The sequence below is a fragment of the Arvicola amphibius genome, chromosome 12 (assembly GCF_903992535.2).
Source record: "Arvicola amphibius chromosome 12, mArvAmp1.2, whole genome shotgun sequence".
NCBI lineage: Eukaryota > Metazoa > Chordata > Mammalia > Rodentia > Cricetidae > Arvicola > Arvicola amphibius.
In genome coordinates, this window is record NC_052058.2 from 156,537,496 (window position 1) to 156,556,897 (window position 19,402).

General features: G+C 40.6%; 1 protein-coding gene across 1 annotated transcript in view; it reads left to right on the forward strand.

Annotated features, from left to right (window-relative positions):
- Ctsc (cathepsin C) overlaps positions 1–19,163 on the forward strand; it is a 34,799-nt gene extending 15,636 nt beyond the window's left edge. Inside the window, exons 3-7 of the mRNA XM_038314343.2 lie at positions 3,240–3,406; positions 7,210–7,365; positions 10,036–10,151; positions 16,560–16,691; positions 18,279–19,163. Coding sequence (XP_038170271.1) covers positions 3,240–3,406; positions 7,210–7,365; positions 10,036–10,151; positions 16,560–16,691; positions 18,279–18,781 — 1,074 coding nt within the window. The 3' untranslated portion in view covers positions 18,782–19,163. The remainder of the gene's footprint in view (positions 1–3,239; positions 3,407–7,209; positions 7,366–10,035; positions 10,152–16,559; positions 16,692–18,278) is intronic.
- Positions 19,164–19,402: the final 239 nt, after the last annotated feature.

Consider the following 19,402-nt stretch of genomic DNA (forward strand, 5'->3'; position numbering starts at 1 on the left):
GCCTCTCCTCTCTGAGACAGTCGCCATGAAGCCAGCCACCAGGTCAGACATGCTGAATCTTTCCCTGTAAGCCACCATCTCGTGGCTTACTAAATATGGGCTAAATCAAGATAAGAGGCTGAAACTAATGGGCCAGGCAGTGTTTAAATGAATATAATTTGTTTGTTGTTATTTCGGAGCATAAGCTAGGCAGGCAGCCTAGAGCCAGGCGGCGGGAAGCGGCCCTCAGCTCTCACTACAGGTTGGTAGTTCCAAGGGAATGTTTGGGGCTTCTAGGTGAACTAATTTGCAACATCAACAAGCTTGGAGAGGAGCGTGGGCATTTCTGAAAACACACTATTTACTTTTGGGCTCTTGGAAGACTTGGCATTACAACTCTGATATTAATTATTAATTCCTTATCTTTTCTGAATTTTGTAAGTCCATGTTGAAATCATTCATTTTTTGCTTATTCATTCATTCATTCATTCATTCAATAATTAATTGCTTCCTACTGCCATGGAGCTAGATAGTAAATAAAAAAACATTTGATTTTCAATGTGCTTATGTCTATGGGGAAAGAATAAGCATAGAAGTTTCTTGAGGCAGAATACATAAACACAGTCGGTGAGACGTATATCTCTTACTAACAACCCCACTTTACCAGTGGACCAGAGGAAAGACACTGCCACAGGATCAGACAGGCCCAAAGCAATGGAGCTGGATGCTGTCTAGACAATCCAGGCCTCCAAGGTCTACGCTGTCTCCATCACCTCTGCTCTGCAGTCAGAAGCCCCTGCTAAGAGTTGGAAATAGTCGTGGGTGACACTGTGAAGCTCTTCCTGAGTCAGATAATCTGAAGTGTTCTCAGAGCGTCCAAGGTATTGAAAAACAAAACAAAAAGCAAGAGCAGCAAATGAGTGTTAGCTGTGACCTCCACCTAGCCTCACTCTGCAGGAGTGTTTAATGTTTACGACAGTAGAGAGGTGACTCTCCTTATCTGTGTTAGGATAACACACGTGGAGGAACCATTGGGAACTTAGACTCCTCTGTGGTTTCTGCCTCCTCCTTCTCTGTGTCACTGACCACTTCAGCCGTTGTGAAGGAGTTGGTGTTTGTAGGAACACTGCTTGGTATAAAGAATAAGGTTTGATTGTTGGGAGTGGTTGGTAGTAAACTCTAGTTTAACAAACCTTTTAGATCTTTTATTTCTCCCCTTTGAGATACTATTTCTATGTTGGCTGGGACCCCTACGATGCATAAGGAACCTGTCCATTGTTTGCAAAATAAGGGGGGTTTTTGTCTTTGTGGTAAAATAAAATAAAAAAAAAACAGCTGTATGCAATGTATTAATAGTTGGCTGTCCTTTGCTGGAGTCCGAGGAAACTGTCACACAGTATGAGGCACATTCCCAGTTTCCCGAAATGATGTAGGAGTGTCTTATATCTATCTGTTGTTTCATTGGTTAATTAATAAAGAAACTGCTTGGCCTGATAGGTCAGAACATAGGTGGGTGGAGTAGACAGAACAGAATGCTGGGAAGAAGGCAGTGAGGCAGACGTCTCAGGCAGTTGCCTGAGTTGAACGCAAGTTAAGATCCTTCCCAGTAAGCCCACCTTGTGGTGCTACACAGATTACTAAATATGGGTTAAAGCAAGATGTGAGAATTAGCCAATAAGAGGCTAAAACTAATGGGCCAAGCAGTCAAGCAGTGTTTAAATGAATACAGTTTCCGTGTAATTATTTCGGGTGTAAAGCTAGCGGGGGGGGGGGGGGGGGGCGGGGTGGGGGGGAGGAACACAGCCCCGTGCTCCATCTACAGAGTGCTCAGCTTTTCTTATAGAACCATGCAAAATGTTATTAGTTAATAAAAAATTTCTCAAGTTTTATACTTGAGACTTTTTAGGTCTTCTTTCTTTTTACTTTTCTATTACACTGCAATAACAGTTTACTGACATACCGGTTTAGAGAGAGACAGAGAGAGAGACTATACTGTTAGGAAAATTTCAAGGCTCTTAAAACATTTTAGGATGCTCTCCAATCAGCATTGTCCCACCCCCAAGGTCTACCTGGCCTGTCTTAGCAAACAAGAGAAGATTAATGAATTAATGAATAAAAACTAGTACCAAAAAGAAACAAATGATTAAAGTCTAGGGAATTAGGTGTATTGTATAAGGTCACAAATATTTTGTCTACTGTTAAAAAAAGTTTTCTATAATTCAATATGGCTGTCTCTCAAGTTGGCTGAGGTCTTGATAAATACATTGTAAGTTGGAAATCATTGTATAAAAAATGTTTTTTATTAAACTCAACCTCTCCAGCTGTGTGGCAGAGTCCAGCAGATACAGTTAACTTTCACACTCTGCATAGCCTAAGATATTTGTGCTTGTCCATTTGGGGACATGTTAACTGGATCACTGAGTCCCAGTGTTACACTTTTGGGTGTGATTTTTTTTTTGCTGGTGTCCTTCTTTTATAGATAAATATAGCCTAGTAGAGTCTCCTTCAAATTTCTACCAGTTAGCCCTATGTTCAAGCCTTTTTCTTTCTGCCTGCCTCCCTCCATGCTCATTCTTGTCACGCTCTCCTCCTTGATGAGATGTCGTTATGTGGAAGTAATTGGGGCTGTAAAGCCAATGCATCTGAATGCAAATCTGGGTCTGTCACTGCATAGTGTTCTTTCCGTGGTCATATGGAAACATGCAAAGGGCCATATTACTGAAATAAAATGGAGACAATATTAAGTACTTCATAATGGGCATATTCTAGGAGATTAACTGCAAATGAGGATTTTGCTTGGCTACACAGAAGGCATTTGCCATCTGCTCTTAGAGTCTACTGAAGGGAACCTCTTCTGACAAAAATCATAGGAGGAAAACCCTATTCCTGCCAGGTAACAGCCCTGTGGCCTTCAGGAGGGACGATGACTCCCTGAATGGTCATGTTAAATACAGAACTGTTTATCATTTCTACACAGACTGTAAGGAAATAAATGCAAACCACCTTGGCTGTGATAACTGCTTTAAGTATTTAAGCTTTTTCCATAGACATTCTTTCCTTCCTGAAAGCACAATTGCTAATCTTAGAAAAAAACTGACTTCTCTGCTTTCTAGAACAATCATCAGACATCGTCAGCGAAAGTAAAGTTTTTATTTTGCTTGGCAGAGGGCTACAGTACATCTTTAGGGTAAATGGAAGCCCGGGAAAGAGACCTGAGCACAGCTGTAATTGGTCTTTTTATTATTTTCAAATGGTTGCAGTATGAAGTCAAAGGCAGCACCGCTATCAGTTACTGCCATGAGACCATGACCGGATGGGTGCATGATGTGCTGGGCCGGAACTGGGCTTGCTTTACTGGCAAGAAGATGGCAAGTCCTTTGGAGAAGTTTACCGTGAACATGGCACACCTTGGAAGTCTCCAGGAAAAGTGAGTTGTGGTGAGGGACGCGTCCACGCAGCTTTGTCTGACGGTACGTGTGGCATGAGTGTGTTCACTTTGAGCAAATGTAATTTTGGCTTATGAACTTAGCCATGTTACATAAAACTGTACTGGAACTCTATGTGGACTCGTGGGAGAAAGGTAATATTTCAACATGTTTCAAAACCAATGGAACGGGGAGTGGTTAAAAATAAAAAAGAACGATCAAAGGAGCAAAATGGCTAATGAGTAGTAGAGAAAAAAATATTTCACTGGCTGTGGTATAGTAATGCATTTAATATATGTATATGATAATGCTACAATGAGTGTCCAGGTAATGCAACAAACTGGAAACAACAGCAAACAGCTGAAGTTAAAGTTCTTGGTATTTCTGCAGTGTGTCATTGCTCAGCAATCACATAGAAGCATGGCAGACTTTAGGGTGGCCTAAAGGAAAGTTTTCTTTGCTGTGCATTTTGAAGGCTACAACTTGGTTTCTTCCTCGTTTGCTGCTGGTGCCTCCTCACTGTCTCCTCACTTGGCCTTCTTTGTTGTATCCTAAACTTTCCATCTCGGGACCTTAACTAAGCTAGACCAGTAGTGCCCACACTAATGACCTAATTTAGCTCTTATCACCTCTTTAAAGAGCTGATTCCAAATCCAATCTCAGGCTGAGATATTGGAGGTAAGGGTTTTAAGTATGCCCTGCCTTTTACCTATTTACTTATTATTTGAGACTATAAAATATATTTGCAATATTTTTCCCTTCCCTATCTAAGAGATACAATTCAACTTATAAAATGCAGTTACTGTGTTCATTCATTCAGGTGTCTGCCATAAGGAACCACACAAAGAAGAATTTCCAGACATTATCAGTTTTGCAAGAGGAAGGATCAACAAATATTTCCTTTTCCATTTTGTGTAGTTGTAAAGGCCACTAAAAGTACACAGGACCCAAACGTTCAAGACCATGTGACCTTGATGGGAAGCACCTACTGCAGAGAGGTCATGGGAGATGTGGCTGGAGAGATAACTTACTCTTATCTCTCAGTGGCCTACCAGAACCAGAATTAAAACAGATGCAGCCAGTCTTCCTTTTGAGTTCAGTGTTTAGGTACATTTATATGGCACAGTTTTTTTTTTTTAAATTTTTTTATAGAAATCTTTTTTAGTTTCTGTCATTTTTTAAAAAAATGTGTACTGGTGTTTTTCCTGCCTGTATGTCAGTGTGCTGCAAACATGCCTTATGTCCCTGGAGGTCAGTAAAAGACATTTGGCCAGAGTTACAAATCATTGTGTGTTGCCATGTGGGTGCTGGGGATCGAACTCAGGTCCTCTGGAAGAGCGGCCTGTGCTCCTAACCCCCGAGCCAGCTCTCCAGCTCTTGTGGCATGGTTCTTTAGCATCATAGTTCCCTAAAAGCTGTCCATTTTGTACTCTTTCTGCTGTGCTATGCACAGATAGGCCTGATTAGACCTTTCAACTATTGTACCATTTGGTAAAGAATCTCCCTATAATGCTTTCTACTTAAAATAAACATTTGTGATCAAACTAACTTTAGGATCTCTTTCAGCTTTTAGATATCTGTTACCTAATATTCAATACATTATTTCATCTTATTTTATTTATACCTATTCTTTGAGAATTTCATATGTGTATATAATGTATTTTTCTCATATCTACCCTCTACCCACCCACTCCAAATTCTCCTTGACTACCCTCCCATGGTCCTTTCAAACTTCATAGATGCTTCTTTCCTTTGTAGCTCACTGAGTCCAGTTTGAGCCGCAACCTTCTCTGAGCTGGGCAACTTTTCTGAGGCCACACCCCTGAGGAAACTTGACCCCTTCCTCCGCCATAGCCTCAGCTGGCAGTGGCTCTGAGCTAGGGATGTGGTCACAGGAGTCCCACCCCAAACATATTGGAATGCTGGCTAACTTGATTGTCATTTTAATCTCCTTGACTCTTGAGTGCCAAAAGTAGCATTTAAGAGCTATCGTGGCATCCTGTCGTTGCCATAATGCATATATCAGCATTTATCAGCATAAGAGGCTCTCCTGGCTATTATGATCAAGTGGGGAAAGTAGGGAGCAAGCTTCTCAATACTTTACCAGTCTGGATAAAGCAGGCTTGGTGGAAAATATTCTAAACTATTTCACTGAACATTTTGAAATTTACTCTTGTGTCTAAAGAAATTAAAAAAAAATACTTGTCCCTTCTTTTCATTGTTGGGTTAAGGTCAGAATAAGGCTGGAGCGCTTGGTCGCTTTTCTAATAAGGGTTCCTTTGCAGCCTCTGGAAGGCGCTATGATAAAATGGTTATCAACATGGATGCGCATTTTTCTTTGCAGTGTTCTCCGTTTCCCTGGATCTGTCAAAACACTTTCTCTACAAATGTGAAAGAAAGGTTTCCGGAGTGCCTGAGTATAGGTGTCTCTTGGGCTGGGCGCATCTAACGTTGTGTAACAGAATGCTGGCGAGAGTCTTGAATGATCTACATTTGCTCAACCCCAGAGTGTTTTACAGTGGGAGGATAAGGGTCACTTATATAATTGCCATCTGTTAACGCACACGTTTGACAAAGGTTGGAATTCAGTGAATAATTAACATAAAAAAATCATGCTCTTTCTATGTTATTTTTACATCCGTGGCCAAGCAGTTCACAATAAAGCAGACAAGTGATTCTCATGTTAGTGTCTGTCTGGATCATATGTGCAACTTACTTCAGATTCTGATTTCAGGGATCTGAGCTGAATATTGCCCACATTTCTTAAAAAGTCTCAGATATTGCTGCTATAACCAGTTTTTAATACTCAGGTCATAAAGCACCTATGCCAAATAATGTTTAGGAATTGTGTATTTATAAAGCATGCGTCCATTACATGTACTTCTTTTCTCTGCTTTAGTTCATGTAGCATATTGTAAATGTGCACTTTGAAAGGGCCCACGTAGGGGCTGGGGGTTGGCTTGGCAGGTAGAGTACCTGCCTAGTATGCATAGAGCCCTGGATTCTGCACTCAATGCTGCATTAACCAGGTGTGGTGATACATGCCTATAATCCCATCACTTCGGAAGTAGAGACTGGAGGAGCAGAAGTACAAAGCCATCTTTGGGTGCACAGTGATTTTGAGTTCAGAGCATGTCTCAGTAAATAAAAACAAACAAATAAATAGGGCATGCAGAAACGTTAATACTCTCTGCCAACTACAAAAATAAATAGGGCTTCCAGGCAGTGGTGGTGCATGCCTTTAATCCCAGCACTCAGGAGGCAGAGGCAGGCTCTGTGAGTTTGAGGCCAACCTGATCTACAAGAGTTAGTTCCAGAACAGGCTCCAAAGCTACAGAGAAGCCTTGTCTTGAAAAAAACCTAAATAAATAAATAAGGCTTTAAAAAGAAATTATATATAGACTTTTACAAAAATTGGTTAATTCTGTATAAACTTTACCTTTTAAAATTAATACAATGTAAATTCTCTCACATCTCTAAATAATCTTTTATATATTCTCTAGCATGAAATACATATAAATGAAGTGTCATTTGCCTTAGTGAGTTCCTTATTTTAGGACACTGATCTAGGTTGTTTCCAATCTATCACTAGCATGTAAGTATTCTACTGAATGTTGTTATACATCCTGCTTATCTAACTTGAAGTTTTGTGGGAGACATAACAGCTTTCAGCCCTTCTCTGTTGCCAACTGTGTTCCTCAGAGACCATACCACTCCCCACCTTGATGCACGGTGTATCAGTTTTACTGGCGAGTAGTTTTACCAGAGAAGACTAGATCTGAAGCCCTGTCCTTTTTTTCCCCAGATACTCCAATAGGCTCTACAGTTATGACCACAGCTTTGTGAAGGCCATCAATACTGTTCAGAAGTCTTGGACCGCAACCACCTACAAGGAATACGAGAAACTGAGCCTGAGAGATCTGATCAGGAGAAGTGGTGGCCACAATCAAAGGATCCCAAGGTAACACGTCTCTTCCCCTTGTCACTAGTTACTTCAGTCCTGAAGGTACTCAAGCCCCACCTGGATGGCTCATCTTTTAACTAGTAGCCCAAGTTTTTCCTCCACCTTCCTTCTTATTCAAGCATATTTGCCCAAGTCATGTTTTGGGGTCTTTCCTGTGCTGTTGGTTTACATCCTTTCCCCACTCGTTTTATTCCTGTATCTTGTCTCTTCTTATTGTCATTTTTAGCCATTCTTTGACATGTTGCCAGCTTCACTTTCCTGTCCCCATCTACGGTTGTTACAGACTACAATCTAATGGCTAGACTCATCCTTGGTATCTGAGGTCATCTAAATAGGACGATAACTGTGTTACTACATAACCTGCTTTCAAAAACTATGATAAACATTCTTAGAAACTTTGTTTTTACATTACCTCCATTTTATCCTACCACTCTCTCTCAGCTTGCTAATCATAACTGTCAAATTTGCCACTGAAAAATCTGAAATCTGGGTTCAGGAGAAAATAATAACTCCTTATTTCTCAGTATACCTCCACCCCTCCCCACCTCCTTGGCTTTGGTAGCATTTGTCATTTTTTGTCTGGGTATCTCCTCTTCCTGCTTTGGAGATATATATATATATATATATATACATACATATATACATACAGAGAAATACAAAATACTATATATATAGTATTTATATATATTAGTATTTTATATATATAGTATTTTGTATATATTATATATATATATATATATTATTTTGTATTTCTCTGAGTAAGAATGTGAGTATTCTGCAATCCCTTTTTATAACTGTGGCTGGATCTAGATAGGACTGAATTTGTGGTACCTTAGCATTTGCTAAGCATCTGAGGCTATTCCTGTGATGCCAAGCCTTTCTTCAGAAGAAATCATCATGGTTAAAGACAAAGGAACTAGAGACCACTAGAGAGATTATGGGGCTGATAAGTTACTTAAGATGTTTATTTTCTCTAGATATGAAAATATTCTTCCATTCTCAGGACATTCATAGGTTAATTCCTGGATATTTATAGAATCTGTGATTTTTTTATATATATATAATTGAAATAAGCCACCCAATGATGGAGCTCTTTGAACTAGCTGAGATATACCTCTCCCATGTTCAGTGGAATTTTTTAACTATGAGGCACTATGGACTTTTTCTTATCCAACTAATAACACTCTTCCCATAATCTGCCCCCTTTTCAAAAGACTGTACTATGGTATTTCTCAAAGCCTGTTCTAGAGGCTTCTAGTACATGAGTTTCTTTGGTCAAAACTGGGACAAAGATGTGTCATAGTATCCCCTTCCTGGATTTATTAAGCAGAGTTCTAATGATCTATGAGAAAACATTGAGACATGTTTAACAGAAACCTAAAGCAGAGGGAATTCACAATGGAAGCAGGGACTTGCTCTGTCTGAGAGTGTGAGTCTCAAGCTACAGTTCTCTCGTGTGTCACATGATGTGTTTCAGGGGGCTCTTTTTCCTCTTAGACTCTGTGTGCACACCAGCCGTTGTTTTATGAAAAGTTATTACCATCAGAGTGCCGTAGAAAGTTTAAGATAAAGACAGAAGTCATATGGAGAAGGAACTAGTAAAGCAGATATGGAAGTCTGACTGCATGATTTCTAGTGGGATGTTTATATCTAAGTTGATTCTGCTGTAAATATGTAGTTGTGTAGTAGAGTCTTATTATTAAGCTGAGGCTTCAGGAGTCAGGGAATTGCTGCAATCACACACAAATACTATCACTTCTGAGCACTTCGATGATAGAGAGATTTCACTGTACACAGACACTCATTTTGAAAGACATTTCAGTGGCTCCCTAAAGCACTGAGGCCCAAGGCATTAAGACAAGACAATGAGCAGTAACTCTAAAGTGTTTCTAATTCTCATATTAGTACCCTAACTCCTCTTTCTCTTTCTGTTTGTGCCCATATAATGTTGCTTCCCAACTTTTATTTTCTTTAGTGTATTGTGACCAAATGTTCTTCCATATGGGATGGAAGAAAGACAGAAGTTAGCCATTCAATGTATGTACCGGAAATTGTTTCACAGTGCCAGTATCTCATTTAGTACTCTTAGTGATGGGTACTATAGTGGCAGTGGTTATCATAGTTACTGTTTACATTTTTGAGTTATTACATTGAATTTTGGTAAAAATTATTTGAAATAGGTTTGAGTGTTATCTATTTTCTTAAGAATAAACAGTAGTATGCCGGGCGGTGGTGGCATGCCTTTAATCCCAGCACTCGGGAGGCAGAGGCAGGCGGATGTCTGTGAGTTCGAGGCCAGCCTGGTCTACAAGAGCTAGTTTCAGGACAGGCTCCAAAACTACAGAGAAACCTTGTCTTGATCAACATCTCCCAAAAGCAAAAGGATGTTACTGTTCAAGCATATTAAAGGTAGCTTTCACTGTACAAGGAAAATGAGTAGATCCTGAACATCTGTCGTAACTGAATGCTATTTGTGTAGCTGAGTTATGTAATTAACATATTGTGTAATGGCCACGTTGAGCCACTAATGGGACAAGTGATCTTTGGTTCTCCATGAAGACACTAGCTACTCTGGTGGCTTAAACCTTGGAATCAGAGGTTAGCAGATGATCTTTTAAGGAAAGACTTTATGTTGGTATTAAATATATATATATATTTCCATTCTAGACCCAAACCTGCCCCGATGACTGCTGAAATACAGAAACAGATCTTAAATCTGCCAGAATCTTGGGACTGGAGAGACGTAAATGGTGTCAATTTTGTTAGCCCCGTTCGTAACCAAGGTAAAACTAGCAACAGTTTGAGTTTTCATCAAGTTGCCCCAAGCTGTTGGTAATTGAGTGCTCATTGTATATTAGGCTCTAGAGTGGACATAAGGACACGGGGAAGGGATGGCATGGTCTTTCTACTTTAGTAAACAGATGGAGACTGTATGGTGGCACGTGCTGTGGAGACTGAGGAGGTAGAACTGCCAATTGGTAGATGGCCTACACTATAGAGTGTATTTAAAAAAATAATTTTTAAAAAGTGCCCTTTGAATTCTTATTCCCTTCCTTTGCGTCAATATTTGCTAAATTTGCTTAAAATTTCCCTGAGCTCAACATTTCTGAGTATGAATTTCATCAGAGTGGTAAGTAGAACTCACTTACCTGGCTGCTAGGAGTCTCTTCTGTGGAAAGAAATAAATTGTACGCAATTAAACTGGCCTTCTTTCCAATGGAAGTTAAGCTGGTTTGTTGAATCTCTTCTGCTATCTGTCCTCCTGTTTCCCCCCCGCTATGTGATCTTTGTGTGATCTTTACACAAGCTTAGATTTCTTAAGCTGTATAAGAACCTTTCGATTTACTTTATATAAAAATATGGCTTCTGATAGAAAAGACTGACTCAGTTTCCTAAGCTATGAGTTGATTTAGCTTTGCTATTATAAAACTCCCTTTTACTTCACTTGATGACAGAGAATCTTCCTTTTCTAAGTTTTACTCAACAATTGTGTAGAGACTCATTATTACAGGTTATATAACCAATCTCCAGCTATAAAGCTTTCTGAAAAGTTTGGTGATGCTAAAATAAGTTTCAAAGTTTGTTAATATGTTAGATTGCAGATTTTTTTAAATTACAAATACATTCAATTTGTAGATAGTTTACTTGTTAGTTACTATGAAATCTAAAACTTCAACAACAAAATAGTTTTCTCTGCAGAAGTTGCAAATTTGCTAATAGAGGCTAACTCTGCATACACCCTCAACAATTTGTGTAAATGTTCAAGTTTTCGAAATTTTTCAACATAGCAAATAAATTATCCATAATTTTGTCAAGTGAAGATCATAATTACAAACATATGACTTTGAAGGAGAAGTTCTTCCTCTTTTCTAGAAATATATTTGTATCAACTTCTTCCACATCTTACTATTAATCCCACACACTTCAAGCTTCATCCTCATTGGATGTTCAAAGTTTTGATCAGGTCCAGCTTCACCCAGTCCAAAAGACCTCCATCCTTCATCTGATGCCAGGGGGCTTCTCCCTTAACCTTTCAGGGACTCATTGCCTCTAGAGAAGATGTGCATCCAGAAATCCTTTACCTTTGCCATTTCCTAGAGAGGGAAATGAAGGAAAATGGCAAGTAGTTGATAAACCAACTTTTTGACACATTAAAAAAAGAAAAGGTCTTAGATTTCTCTGAATGGCACATTCTATGGTAAGGGGCCATTACATTTTAGACATGATGTTTTATCGTCACAGAACAAGACAAAGTTATACATGGGTGTATTTGCCAAATATGTTGATGGGTTACAGCAAAGTCGCGAGTTCTCAGCTGTGAAATTCAGATGCTATCTGATGATACTCTTGGGTTTGGAGTTAATGGAAATCACTGGTTTGCTATTAACGTAGTTAATTGATACATTCCAAAGTGGTTACCTTATAACTAAAAGGATATTAGGTCAGATTACACCAGTGATGTCAATCACTGAGGACAGCCCCAGAGAACTTGCACTCTCAAACAATTCCCTTGAATCGTGAATGTGCTAACCAGTCACTCAGCCTGCAGAGGATTTAAAATTTAACTGATTGCTAGTGCTGGCTAGTGTTTTGTCAACGTGACACAAACTAGAGTCTTGAGAAGAGGGAACCTTAGAAGCAGCAATGCCCTCCACCAGCTCGTGGGCAAGCCTGTGGGGCATTTTCTTGATGGATGACCGATGTGGGAAGGCCCAGATCACTGTGGGAGGTACCACCCATGAGCTTGGTGGACCTGCGTGCTATAAGAGAAGCTGAGCAAGCCATAAAAAGCAAAGCCAGTAAGCAGACCTCTTTAATGGCTTCTGCATCAGTCCCTGCCTGGAGTTCCTACCGTGATTTACCTTCATAATAAACCATTAACCAGAAACATAAGGTGAAATGATCCCTTTCTTCCCTGAGGTGCTTTTGCTCATGGTGTTTACCACAGCAGTAGAACCCTAACTTAGAGAGAGTTTCTGTTCCTACTTGTCAGACTGAGAAGTAAGGAATGCCTTGTGTTGACGTCATTTTTGACAGTCTGGCATATAGCAACTAGTAAATGATGTGAGCTGCTGACGCCTTGATACTGCATCTCTCATTGCTTATAGTATTTGTTCTGTTAGGGAGCTTGTGTGTGTGTGTGTGTGTGTGTGTGTGTGGTGTGTGTGTGTATGTGCGCGCGTGCGTGCGCGCATGCGCGCGCATGCTGTATATGCATGTATATGTGGTTGCATTCACCTGTGTGTTTGGAGACCAGAGGTTGCTGAGGGTTTCTTTCCCATCATGCTTCACCTTATTGCTTGGAACACCATCTCTCACCGACCCTGGTGCTCACCATTTTGGCCAAACTGGCTGCCCCAAAAGCCTCCTACCTGATTCCATCAACCCAGTTCTGCAGTTATCAGACTTGTGTTGCCACATCCCGCGTTCTTGTGGGTCCTGGCAATTTGAACCAGGTTTTTGTGTTTGCATAACAAGCGCTTTGCCCATTAAGTCCCTTCTCCATCCTCTCAGAAGCGTTTTAATAATAGCAGAGTATTTAAAAATTAATAGCTTTTGTTCACAAGATTTAGAGTTTAGAAGGATACACAAGCAAAACATTAAAGTACAACATGAGATAATTACATTAATAAATGACTTGTGGAATCCAGTGAGGAAGGTTAGAGTTTACCCCCGCATGTGTGGCTAATAGGTGAGGTGAAACAGCCATCCAGGGGAAGGAAATGAGACATTCTGAAAGAAGATCTTTGACATTGCTTCCTGGGAGATTAGTAAAAGCTCTTATGGTCCCCAAACCTCCTCATTCTATGTGTTTTGTAAATATGATTTGTACCAACAAAGGGCAGTTTCAAGACACAAGGCATCTGTGGATTACTTTTCAATCAGCCCCCCACCTGTACTGTCGTCTCAGGTGCCTGAGGAAAAACCTCTACTTAAAGGTTCCTCTTTCAACTTTTTGATATTTTCCTTCCACTTCAGAGTGGAAAAGACACTATTTTTTTTTCTCCACTTTCATGATTGCAGTGTTCTATACAGTACAGAATTCTAAATTGGCCACAGTTGAGGGAATTCATGATTTTTCTTCAGTCCGTGAACAAATTAAGGTTGCAGTAAAAGGAAACATTGGAAAGACAAGTGAAGTTTTACATTCACACTAGCAAACAGCCTTTTAAAATGCCTTGTTTGCAGCTAGATTGACTTTGAGGTGGAAGTGGGGAGAGAAGGTAGGAAACTCAGTGAAGTGGGTTTACCTTGCCTTCCACCAGGTCTTATTGTATCTGGGAGAAGAGAGTGGCTCTCCAGGGTCATATTAGGTAATGGGGAGGGCTTTCCTGTTATTTAGAATCCACTCTATTCAAGTCCTTGTTGTAAATGTTCATTAGAGCAGGAAGACAAGGCCCTTAAATTGTTCCCTCTACCTAATTTATCTTTCAACTAAGATGCAAAGAAATGCCAAAGGCTAAGTGCCTTGCTCTGGGTCACGTGGCTAATGAGGGGCAAAGCAAGAGAGGCGAGAACTGTGGCTCTCTCCCGTGCTACTGCAGAGTCTTCCCCACTGCTGGAGGATGTGAACTATGGAGACATGGTGTTCTATCTCTGTGTAGAAGGGGTTCCCACGCAGAATTCTCTGAAAGACAGACCCCTTTTTATTTATTGCATTATAGTTGTCTTAACACTATGTTTCTTTTGGAATCTAGACTGGGTTTTCTATTTGAGAGCAGGCAATGATTGTCTTAGCAGTTGACAGTCTTCCCAGAAAGCCAGGGACATAATTCCTGTAATTTCAAAACAAAGCACTTTCTGAGCCATGGGCCTTCTTGTGACCTGTCCTTCCCATCATAGCGGATGGTCAGATAACGTGGGTTTAATGATTAATACTTACGAGCTTTGTCTCCATGGCTATTACAACCTGGGGAAGCTGGATGGCTAATGTCTCCAGCGAGCAGCAGTGACTCTGGTTATTTGTTCGCAATCCGTTCTTTGATTTTCCCTCGGTTAAAGGAAGTGTCCCAAGGAAGTATTTTCTAGATGGCTTGGAAACCGCGAAGTTGAAGTTAATATTCTATGTACTTATTGATTGTGTGACAAGGTGAGGCAATCGGAAACAGACTGTTGCAAAAGCCAAATAAGAGAAGAAAATATGTGACTTTCTTTGTCGTTCTGTGAGTAAGGTCGATAACAGTCTTTCTCCTTCCAGAGCTTGTCCTCTCCCTTCATGGATAAGCAAAATAGTGATTTGTCATTCTGTTAATAAGGCGAATAACAGACAGTCTTTCCCCTTACAGTTTGTCCTCTCCCTTCATTAAATCAAAATAGTGATTGAAAATTACAATGATTAAAAAAGAAATGCAAAGGCCTTTAGTCCAGCACAAAGAGAAAATAAAATACTAACATCTGCTATTGGTTAGCTCAGCGGTTCTCAGCCCTCCTAATGCTGTAACCTTTTTGATAAATACAGTTCCTCAAATTGTATGGCTGGTGACCCCCCAACCATAAAATTATTTTCATTACTACTTCATAACTGTAATTTTGCCACTGTTATGAGTCATACTGTAAACAGCTATGTTTTCCAGTCTTATTTGACCGCTGTGAAAGGGTTGTTTGACCCCCTGAAAGGGGGAACCGCCCACAGACTGAGATCCAGTGGGTTAGCTGTCGGCTCAGGTCTTTGTCTCTCTCAGCTCTAGGTCTTGGTTATTAAGGGAGGAGACTGTAGACTAGCGACTTCCAAGTCACCATTACAGGTGTTTATCTTCTCATCTTCATGATTTTGATGATCCCTCAGCAGCAAGAGCAGTGTATAACACTGATCCATAGGAGACTTTTAGAAGGGAGAATTTGCGGGAGCCTCAGACATGACAGGAGTTAAGAAGAAATGAGGCTTTTGGAAGATTGGGGTCAGGGCCTTGTGACGCTGGGAACTGTAAGGAGACTCACACATGAGGACCCAAAGTTCTGCTTTCTCTACAGCTCAGAAATAAATGATTGATAGTTTGCCTTGAATTTGCTTCATTTCTGGGTTACAAGAATGTGCCTACTTGTTATCTCTTGACTCATTCTTTCCACAACATGCTCTGAACTCCTTTCCGGTGTCACATGGCAAGATAAAGAGCCCTTGAGGAAATGCCCAGCTTAGTGCAAGGAACAGCAATCTAAGTATTTCAAGCAGGGTTTATGATGGTGGAGTTTGAACAGTGTCTTGGCTGTTCTCTCCCTCCAGGGGTGGGCTCATAAATCATTACCTGGAGAAGGAAAGACAGTATTCTTGCTAACATTTAGAAGCATAATAGCGTCATAGTACTTTTCTGGACAGAAGGTAGCTACCAAATTATTAATAATCAGATTTATTGAACACAACTCCATGCAAAATTAGTTAAACTGACTTCACAAATCTTTAGATTCATAGTGGAATGCTGAGCACTTAAATAGTTTTTTTGTGAAGCTAATATAATAAATTGAATGATATACATCTTGTGTAGAGCTGGTCTTATCTTGGATGTGGTATAGGTATAATCTTCATGTAATCTTTGTAGCGATGGCAAAGATGAGAGAGGCTGTGGGGCAATGGAAATATAAAGCTATCTTGGTTTGTTTAAAGATTATAGCAAGGGGAAGACCAGTTTTACAACATTTTGTTACATACGCTTATTTCTTTAATCCATGCAATTTGAGGAAACACAGAAAAATAGCATTGCTTATATACACCATCTCAGCATACAGCTTTTCTCCTTTTCTTATAATGGCAACTGTCTGCACAGCAGATGCTTCTAATAAATTCATTTGCCCCTGTCCAGTAAATCATGGGGTATCTTTTCCAGGACACCAATCCCACTCATGAGGACTCCTCAGACTCCTAGAACCAGAGCTTGGAATTTCAACATGAATTTTGGTGAACTAAAACTTTCCACTGAATTAGAGATTTTTTTTTAAGTTTAGCTCATATGCGTCCAACCATATTTCTCTCAGTCTGTTGGCTAAAGCTATTATAGACATAAATCCACTGGTCACTGTCAACAAGCATCTCAGGATCAGTTCTTGATAATTCAGTCTTCTATATTGTACTGTTTTTTGTTTAGAAATTTATTATCAATCCTATATTAAGGTGTCTCATTTACTCAGGTTTTCATGTTTCCTTGTGAGATTATAAATAAATAATATATGACTATACATTGTTTTTTCTTCATCTACAGAATCTTGTGGAAGCTGCTACTCGTTTGCCTCTATGGGTATGCTAGAATCAAGAATCCGTATATTAACCAACAATACTCAGACCCCTATCCTGAGTCCTCAAGAGGTTGTGTCTTGTAGCAAGTATGCCCAAGGTAAAGGCTATATTTCAGAGCTATGTCATGAGCTATTTGGCTGCATGCCAGCAAATATCACTGGCAAAGGTAAAGGGGTGGCATAGCAGAAAAGTACAGTGTCTATAGTCAGAAAACCCTGGTGTGAATCTAGCCTCATCAATTACCAGTGGACAGTTTATCATGGAATCTACTGCTTCCTATAGTGAGCTGTCAATATGCCAAGTGAGTACTGACTCTTACAGTATCACCTAACAGTGCACAAAACTATACAAAGCAGGCACAGACCTTAATCAAAAGCAGAAAAATGAGTATTTGCAAATTTTCTTAGGAAATCGATGGCTTTTAAGCATTACAACTTTAGGTTCAAATTGTGGTCTTTTTTTCACGATCCAGTTCCTAATAAAGCTATAAAATCTATTTGTTTTTAAGAGAATTTAGCATTCTTTACTTAGCCTTTCAGAACCGGCTATAGAGAAGAGTCAGATACGATTTAGAAGAAAATCCTATTTAAAGTACTATCATTGTAAAGTTTCCTGATGCCAGTCTAGAGGTGGCTACTGGTCTCTAGTGTAACTGCTGCTGGCTCACTATAGTGAACTGTTCATTTTTGGGGGTGGGGGGGTGGGGAGGTATTTTGTTTTGTGTGTTTTGGGGTTTTCAAGACAGGGTTTCTCTATAGCTTTGGAGTCTGTCCTGGAATTCTCTTTGTAGATCAGGCTGGCCTCGAACTCAGAGATCCCCCTGTCTCTGCCTCCCAAGTGCCAGGATTAAACGGTGTGTTCCAACACCGCCTGGCCCCCAAAAGGTTTTTAGATTTTTTTTAGTAATTAATTTTAGTTTATGTGCATTAGTGTCAGATTCCCCTGGAACTGGAGTTACAGACAGTTGTGAGCTGTCATGTGGGTTCTGGGAATTAAACCTGGGTCCGCTGGAAGAGTAGCCAGTGCTCTTAACCAATGAGCCATCTCTCCAGCCCGTGAGCTGAGCTGTTTTTTCTCTCAGCGCTACTACATGCCATGTTGTGGAGTCTAGAACCGGGAAGGTGGAAGCTATCAAAAGTATCCTTATGTTTGTGAAGTGTACAATTGGGTAACAGAAACAAAACTTAGGTACAAGGAGGGGAAGAATGATGAAGGTACAAGCTACTGAGGATGAAGATGGGAGAACTGATTGAGATGGAATGGGGGTGGGGGGAGGTTATATGGCAATGGCAGCACTCACTAAAGTGACTGTCTTTATGTGAAGTGACTACTTTACACCTTAAGGGTGGCGCTGTCACCATCTACATTTTCCAGATAGGAAGCAGAGGTACCGAGGTATTCAATGGTTCAGTTTGGGATTTGAACTTATTTTGGTTCCCGAGCCTCCATCACTCAACCTCTATGCTAGAGTTGCTGCATGCCTTACTAAGTGTTAAGTGAATGCCTCGTAAAGATATATGTTCGGGGGATTGTTAGATGAATATCCAAGGAAGGGAGAATGAGGTGATTCTTTAAACCCAGAAGAACTTCCAGGGAACAGAGAAGACAAACGCAGGACATAGCAGAAGCTGGGCCCATCTTCTTCCAGCGGAAGTGTAATAACCACGTGTGTTTTCATTCGTAGGTTGTGATGGAGGGTTCCCGTACCTCATCGCAGGAAAGTATGCCCAAGATTTTGGGGTGGTGGAAGAGAACTGCTTCCCTTACACAGCCACAGATGCTCCCTGCCAACCGAAAGAGAACTGTCTCCGTTACTATACTTCACAGTACTACTACGTGGGTGGTTTCTACGGTGGCTGCAATGAAGCCCTGATGAAGCTTGAGCTGGTCCAGCACGGGCCCATGGCGGTTGCCTTTGAAGTCCATGACGATTTCCTGCACTACCACAGTGGCGTCTACCACCACACCGGGCTCAGTGACCCTTTCAACCCCTTCGAGCTGACAAATCACGCTGTTCTGCTCGTGGGCTATGGAAGGGATCCGGACACGGGTATAGACTACTGGCTTGTGAAGAACAGCTGGGGCACCCAATGGGGAGAGAGAGGCTACTTCCGGATCCGCAGAGGAACTGATGAGTGTGCCATTGAGAGTATAGCCATGGCGGCCGTACCCATTCCTAAACTGTAGGGCGTAGCTCCCAGTGTTCCATATGGATCCTTGTTACTTATACAGTGATTTCGTCACAGGCTTGAGACTTCTAAACAGCAATTTCAGAAGCGGGTCACGAGGTTTTCATGAAGATTGCTGCCTTCAAATTTAAAACTGCCTTTGATTTTTTTTTCTTTTCATATTCTCTACCAACCACTGAACTGCTTTTTAAAGTACTTAGTTAAGTAAGACTTTTGTGAGCAATGGTTAAGTTGCCACATAATGAATTTTGCTGGTCATCTGCAAGGCAACCAGATGTTTGGTCTAAAAATCTATGTGCAGGCTTGTTTTAAAATTACAAAAATCGTATGAAAACACAACAGAAATTTTAAAGATTTTTAAATAAATGTTCTTTCAGTGAGTACTGTGGAATTTCTGTGTGGGGGAATTTTTGTCAGTGAGTCCTTCCCTTAGAAGCGTCTCTGCCCCATGGGAGTACTTCTTTAAGGAGGAAAGACACTGAAAATATTTTGTGTAGAGAACAACCTAGGCATCAGGGAGGAGAGGTCGGCAGCAAAAGTGCTTGCTGTGCAGACGGGAGGACCAGAGCTCAGCCTTCAGGATCCGTGTCAGAAAAATGAGCCAGACATGCTGACACCT